Source organism: Convolutriloba macropyga, chromosome 2 (genome assembly GCF_964194025.1).
Source record: "Convolutriloba macropyga chromosome 2, txConMacr16.3, whole genome shotgun sequence".
NCBI classification, from domain to species: Eukaryota; Metazoa; Xenacoelomorpha; order Acoela; family Convolutidae; genus Convolutriloba; species Convolutriloba macropyga.
The window spans coordinates 26474113-26480112 of NC_134469.1; the positions used below are offsets into that span (position 1 = coordinate 26474113).

At 36.7% G+C, this 6000-nt stretch overlaps 1 protein-coding gene across 2 annotated transcripts in view; it reads left to right on the plus strand.

Moving 5' to 3' along the window:
* LOC142358564 (uncharacterized) overlaps positions 1–5569 on the plus strand; it is a 319087-nt gene extending 313518 nt beyond the window's left edge. For both annotated transcript variants that reach the window (XM_075409970.1, XM_075409971.1), the window contains exons 10-14: positions 250–411; positions 3437–3631; positions 3950–4081; positions 4526–4745; positions 5261–5569. In XM_075409970.1, the coding sequence (XP_075266085.1) occupies positions 250–411; positions 3437–3631; positions 3950–4081; positions 4526–4745; positions 5261–5443 (892 nt within the window). In that variant the 3' untranslated portion in view covers positions 5444–5569. The remainder of the gene's footprint in view (positions 1–249; positions 412–3436; positions 3632–3949; positions 4082–4525; positions 4746–5260) is intronic.
* Positions 5570–6000: the final 431 nt, after the last annotated feature.

The window sequence follows — 6000 nt, forward strand, 5'->3', positions numbered from 1 at the left end:
TTTAGAATCTAATTGAAGCTGCACACCAATTTAGAACACTTTTCTTTCAATTCGCCCCAACTAACTGAATGAGATTACCCCGTAGGCTTGCAAGCCGCACTGTATTGTATGTAATTGCTCCTCGATTATGGGTCCAAACACAAATCAGAAAAGCAGTTCCGTTTATTGACACTTTGTATTCAAACTTAGGCGACTTTCTTGCGTCACATATTCTCGAGGCTAGTTTTGATGAATATTGGATGCGTTTAGAGGCCAATTGAAGCTGGCTGACTTTGGACTTGCCCGGCTGTACGATGCAGAAGATGCGAACAGATTGTACACAAATAACATCATCACCATCTGGTACAGGCCGCCAGAGTTGCTTTTGGGAGCAGAAAGATATGGACCCTATGTTGATATATGGTCTACAGGGTGAGTTTGACCCCCTCCCACCTCGTGTGATAGCATAATGACAAAAAAATATTCAATGCGGGTGATCAGATAGCATTATTGGGCATGGGAATACATTCAACTTTTGAAAGAAAAAATTTAGCTTGAATGCAAGTTACTGTAATATATATTTGCCACATAATAGCCCCTATAAGAAGGCGCCTCAATTAGGAGAACGTTCCGTAATTGGGGGACGGAAGCTCGTTAGGGAATACAATAGAATTGAACCCACTTAATTGTAGTCGACACAAGTTACTGTTACAACTAGAGATCCAGAAGTGTTGAAGCCGTAAGGAAATTTTAATTTCCTTTAATTACAATTTCTCTTAATTTAATTACAATTTCTTTTTCCCGTGTATTAAATATTTGTTTTGTCTTAATAGTTAAGGCTTCTATCATGATTCAATGTGGAGATGTAGAACAAAACCCAGGGCCAGTTCTGAAATATACTGAGTGTGTTAAAACAGTAGGCGCGTCTTTTAAGAATAATGTAAAGATTTTCTCCCTCAATTGTACTGCCTTGATTGATTATCATCACGGAAAACTTCAAAAAATGTTTTGTTACAGAGAGCATCTTGAATAGTGATCATTACGGAACAGTTGCTATATTAGACGAAAAAATGATGATGAAACAAATGCCAATCAAAAAAACTTTTTTCGACAAAAAGAACTATTCTAACGAAAATTTCCGGGAATATATTCGGAGTTCAGATTGGAGTCTTTTCTGGATGTCACAAAATTCTAACGAAATGATGTTGCAATTTTGTATCATAGTCGAGCAAGCAATAAATGTGCATGCACCATTGAAATCTTGTTTTGTGAGGAATGACAAACCGAAAATTTTCCTGAATAGAAATAAGTTCCTATCTGGAAAAAATTTCAAATCAGAAAATGAAGCTTCCTTGTTAAAAGACTTTATTTCTCTGAACACAGAAAAAAGTCGCTGGAAATTTATACAAGAAGTTAGGAACAATGAAAAACAACGAATTGTAATAGACACTCTGCGTAACAGCTTCGGTGAGCATATTACGAACGGAAAAGACATCGCAAACCTTTTGAACTTCAAGTTTTCAGTTTTGGGGGAATACTTTGGCGAAAGAAAATAATTTGATAAAACATTGTTCTCAGCTGATACGGGAAATGCAAATAGATTCTTCTTCAATTATGTTACTTGTAAAGAAGTCCATGATTTAATAAAATGTTTGAATGTGAACAAACCTTTGGGTCCATCAAAAATTCCCGCATGGGCGTTGAAAGATGCCCAATCGGTCCTTGCGGAGCCTCTCTGTTTTCTGATAAATGAGTTTATTTCTGAGTCTTCTTTTCCGACTGACCTCAAAAAAGCTTTGGTCTCACCTCTTTATAAAAAAGGAAACACAGAAGATCCCACTAACTATCGTCCAATATCTATAACCGGCGCCATGGCAAAAATTTTTGAGCAAGTTATAAGGAACCAAATTAATGACTATTTGATCTCAAATAAATTGCTGTCACCTAAACAATTTGGATATAGAAAAAAACTGTCCACAACAGATGCCATACTACAATGTACGGAATATGTAAGAACTGAAATGGATAAAAAGAATACAGTCTGTGGAGCATTCCTCGATCTCTCAAAAGCATTTGACTCAATCTCACACGAAATACTAATAGAAAAATTGAAATGTTTGGGATTCGACGGAACATCTACACAATTGATTAGATCATATTTGAAAGACAGAACTCAAAAAGTAGTTTTCTCGGGAAATGAGTCCGACTGGATTTTGCTTAACAGAGGAGTGCCACAAGGGACAGTGTTAGGACCAATATTGTTCAACATTTATGTGAATGATCTTCATAGAGTTATTGATAGTGTCAATTGTCAAGTAATCCAGTACGCCGATGACACTTTCCTCTATTCTTCTCATACTAATGAAAATATAGCTAAAAGTTATTTGGAAAAAATATTGAAAAACTATGTTATTACTTCCAATCACATCAATTAATGATGAACAATAAGAAGACTGAATATATCGTGTTTGCTCCATCAAAAAAGCACGAACTCCGTCTCATCTCAAGGTTAACGATGTGAACATAGGAGAATCGTCGTCGGTAAGATATCTAGGAATAATACTAGACAACAAATTAAACTTTAAAGAAGAGATCAAAAGAATACTCTCCAGAATGGCGTGCTGCATCAAAATCTTGAAAGATATAAGGAACTGTTTTCCTATAAAAACTAGAGTAAAACTATTGAACGCGCTTGTTTTAAGTCACATTCAATACTCATCTCTTATGCTTGTTGGTATCAGAAAAAATCTCATGATAACATTAGAAAAACAATTTAATTGGGGAATAAAAGTGTGTTTCAAAAGAAAAAAGTTTGATCGCTCGACTGATTTAAAAATAAAAAACAGAATCATGCCTGTTGAATTCCTTCTCAAATATCGATGTATGGTATTTTTCATGAAATATGTTAGGAAACAATTACCAGCTTTTAGTAACAACAATGAATTGCAAACTTCCAATTGTAAGCAAAATGCGAGAACGGGAAAAATTTATCCGGCTATGAAAAGTAATTCGGAATTCCTCGATAAATCATTGATGCTGCAAGCCATGAAATTGTACAATGAAGTTCCATATGAACAAAGACAAAAACTTGATAAGGTTAAAAACATCAAAGGTTTTTTGGAAGAATTCTATTTCAAGGAATATCTGAAGGACCCAAAGGCACTGGAGTACAGAGATTTGTTGAGGGACCTTTTTTAAGCTTTCATTGTTTTTAATTTCCTAATTATCCAATATAATTTTTTTAAATGTTTTTAGTATTCCAAACGTTGTAAATAAAATATATTCTTATTGTTTTATGTATTTTAGAATTTGTACATTGCCATTTTGTTGACACTTTTAAGGTGTGTAACATTTTGGAATTCAATGTTTTCTTTTTTTTTCTTTTGGTAACTTTTCTTTTAGGATAGGTGTTAAACTGTTAATATAAGTGATTTGCTGAATTGGTCTATTTTTGCAGGTGCATAATGGGGGAGCTGTTCATGAGCAGGGCTCTCTTCCAGGGCATGGATGAGGCTCAGCAGTTGGAGGCAATCGCCAGGGTGTGTGGGACGCCATGTCCAGCCAACTGGCCTCAAGTGATTGAACTGCCTCTTTTTTCCAAGCTCAAGCCCAAGAAGATGTACAGACGGATGTTAAGAGAAACATACGCTCAGTTAGAATAAACTCCCTATTTTTAACACATTTTGAACTAACCCGGGTTGTTTTCAATTTTTTAAGCCTATGTATCTGATACTTGTTTGTCCATTAAACAATCTATCACGAGTGTAATCTGTCCGTAATAATTACAAACTTTTACATTCAGTACCCCAATTAATTCAAACTTGCGGTACGCCAGAGGCGTCGAATGGAACCTCGTCGTTCTAATTCGAAAGTTTTTAGCCTGCTTTGTGAAATTTCCAACTGTAATTCCAATCATATAATAGAAAACAAGCATTAAAAATTCGGTACTTTGAAATGGTGTGCTATTTAGGATCCCGGCGGATGCTCTTGACCTGCTGGACAAGATGTTGACTCTTGATCCGAAGAAGAGGTGCTCAGCCGCAGAGGCACTCAGTCACCACTGGCTGTACAACGTCGTACCTGAACAAATGGAACCACCCAGGTACTTTTAAACTGTCTATACTTTGCGCGTTTAAAACCTGTCATGTCACTCTGTGACTGCGAATTAGGGTTTACCAGATGTAAAATTGAACTCGACTAAAAATGAGAAAAATACTTGTTTTGAGAACATATTTGTTGCAATAAACCGACGTTAATAAAAATCGATAAAGATTTGATCAGAAGGCATGCGTAAATAATCAATATAGTAAACATGCGTCGAGATTGCCCTAAGGCTTGAAAGATTGACCTTTTCATGTTATCGAACATCAATAGAAACTGTTTTATTCATTCAGTTTTTGTATTAGTTGCATCGAATGTGAAGGCGTATTATTAGTTCTGCTGCAGACAACCGGTTTTGTCGATGATGATTTCAGCGTTCTCACATAACCCGTGACCTCACAATTAAGCTACGTCTTAAAATTCTATTGAAATATATTGTCTACAGCCTCCCGAAGTACCAGGACTGTCACGAGTTGTGGTGCAAAAAGAGGAGGAAGAGGCTGAAGGACCAGCAAGCGAGGAATGTGAATCTGCAGACGTTGATCAATGAAAATCGGATTGACGAGGCATTCCAACACATCAACGACCTGTTCATGCAGTTGAATGAAGCCTTCACGATACCAGACAGAGCCAAGGCAGAGTCAGTTGTACAGGCTATACTACAGGTAAGTGCATAATATGATAATCAATCTTATGATACTTCAAATTTTTGTGAGCATCTCCAGAGCAGACCTCGAATCACAGGCTTTTTCGGTGATAAAAAGTTTCGAGTTTTGATAGCTATGAAGCGGTTACTACATACTCATTACGCCGCATCACGGACATTTTGCTCAGGTAAATCTACTCTACTTTGAACAGTAGCCTTTAACAACGTGTCCATTCGAAACACGAAAGAAAGCACTTTTCGTTAAAGTTTCATAAAAACCCTTGCGGCGGCTTCGAATTGAGCGGCTGCAGAAATCTGGCTATTGATAGCGATATTTTAATAGTAGCAGCTGTTGTTTTTTCTGTTGGGTTGTCGCAACTTTTTCTCGAATTTGCTTTTTGTGGTATTTACCATTGCTATTTGAACAGCTACTTCGGTATGAAAATAATAGTTTCGACTTAGTATTCTGTGAACAGTCGAGCATGAAAAGCTATCCATGAATCAGTCCATAAAGTTAGAAGATTCGTGTTTCAGAACATCGACATTCCGACAGTTACGCAGTTCCTTGAACAACAGAAGCAGAGCAGTAGCACAGTTGATCAATCGACCTTCAGTAAGACAGAGGCACTCACTACCGAGATGTACAATAGACTCATGCAGTTCTATCAGAAGGGAAATGCATCAGGGGGCCCAACTGCTTCCTCAAATGCTGTTTGAGTAATTCGAAAAACTGAATTGCGATCTGAAAAATTATAACAATTGATTGTGACTTGTTTCTGAGTTATGCAACTCTAAATGATTTTTGCAATATTTATTTTGCCTATAAAATTTAATTTCCATATAGAGTTTTCGAGAAACATTTTTTGTTCATGTTCTTAGCAGTTTAATGACCTTATTAATAGCCGGCTATTATAGCGGGCCTATCTACAATCCAAAGAATTTGAATGTTGGAGCGCTGTCGTTTTTAGTACGACTCGAAGAAGAGTATTGGTGGAGCGTCTTTTAATGGCTTTCGGACGAAGTTGCAATTATTGTAAACGTGTTGGTCTTTTTTTATAGCTGCGAAGCTGTAAGCTGAGCGTAGCTATATTGCGGTGCTCTTGGTTTTTTTTTGTTTCGTCGTCTGACGCTTCATTTTCGTTTTACATTTGTTCTAGAACATTCTGTCTCGTCACTGCTTAAATGGCTTTTTCGCGCTTGATTTCACGTTTTCTGCGTGACCTAAATTGCGGTTATTCAGAAACAGAATCTGTTCCTAAAACAAAGTTGATTGT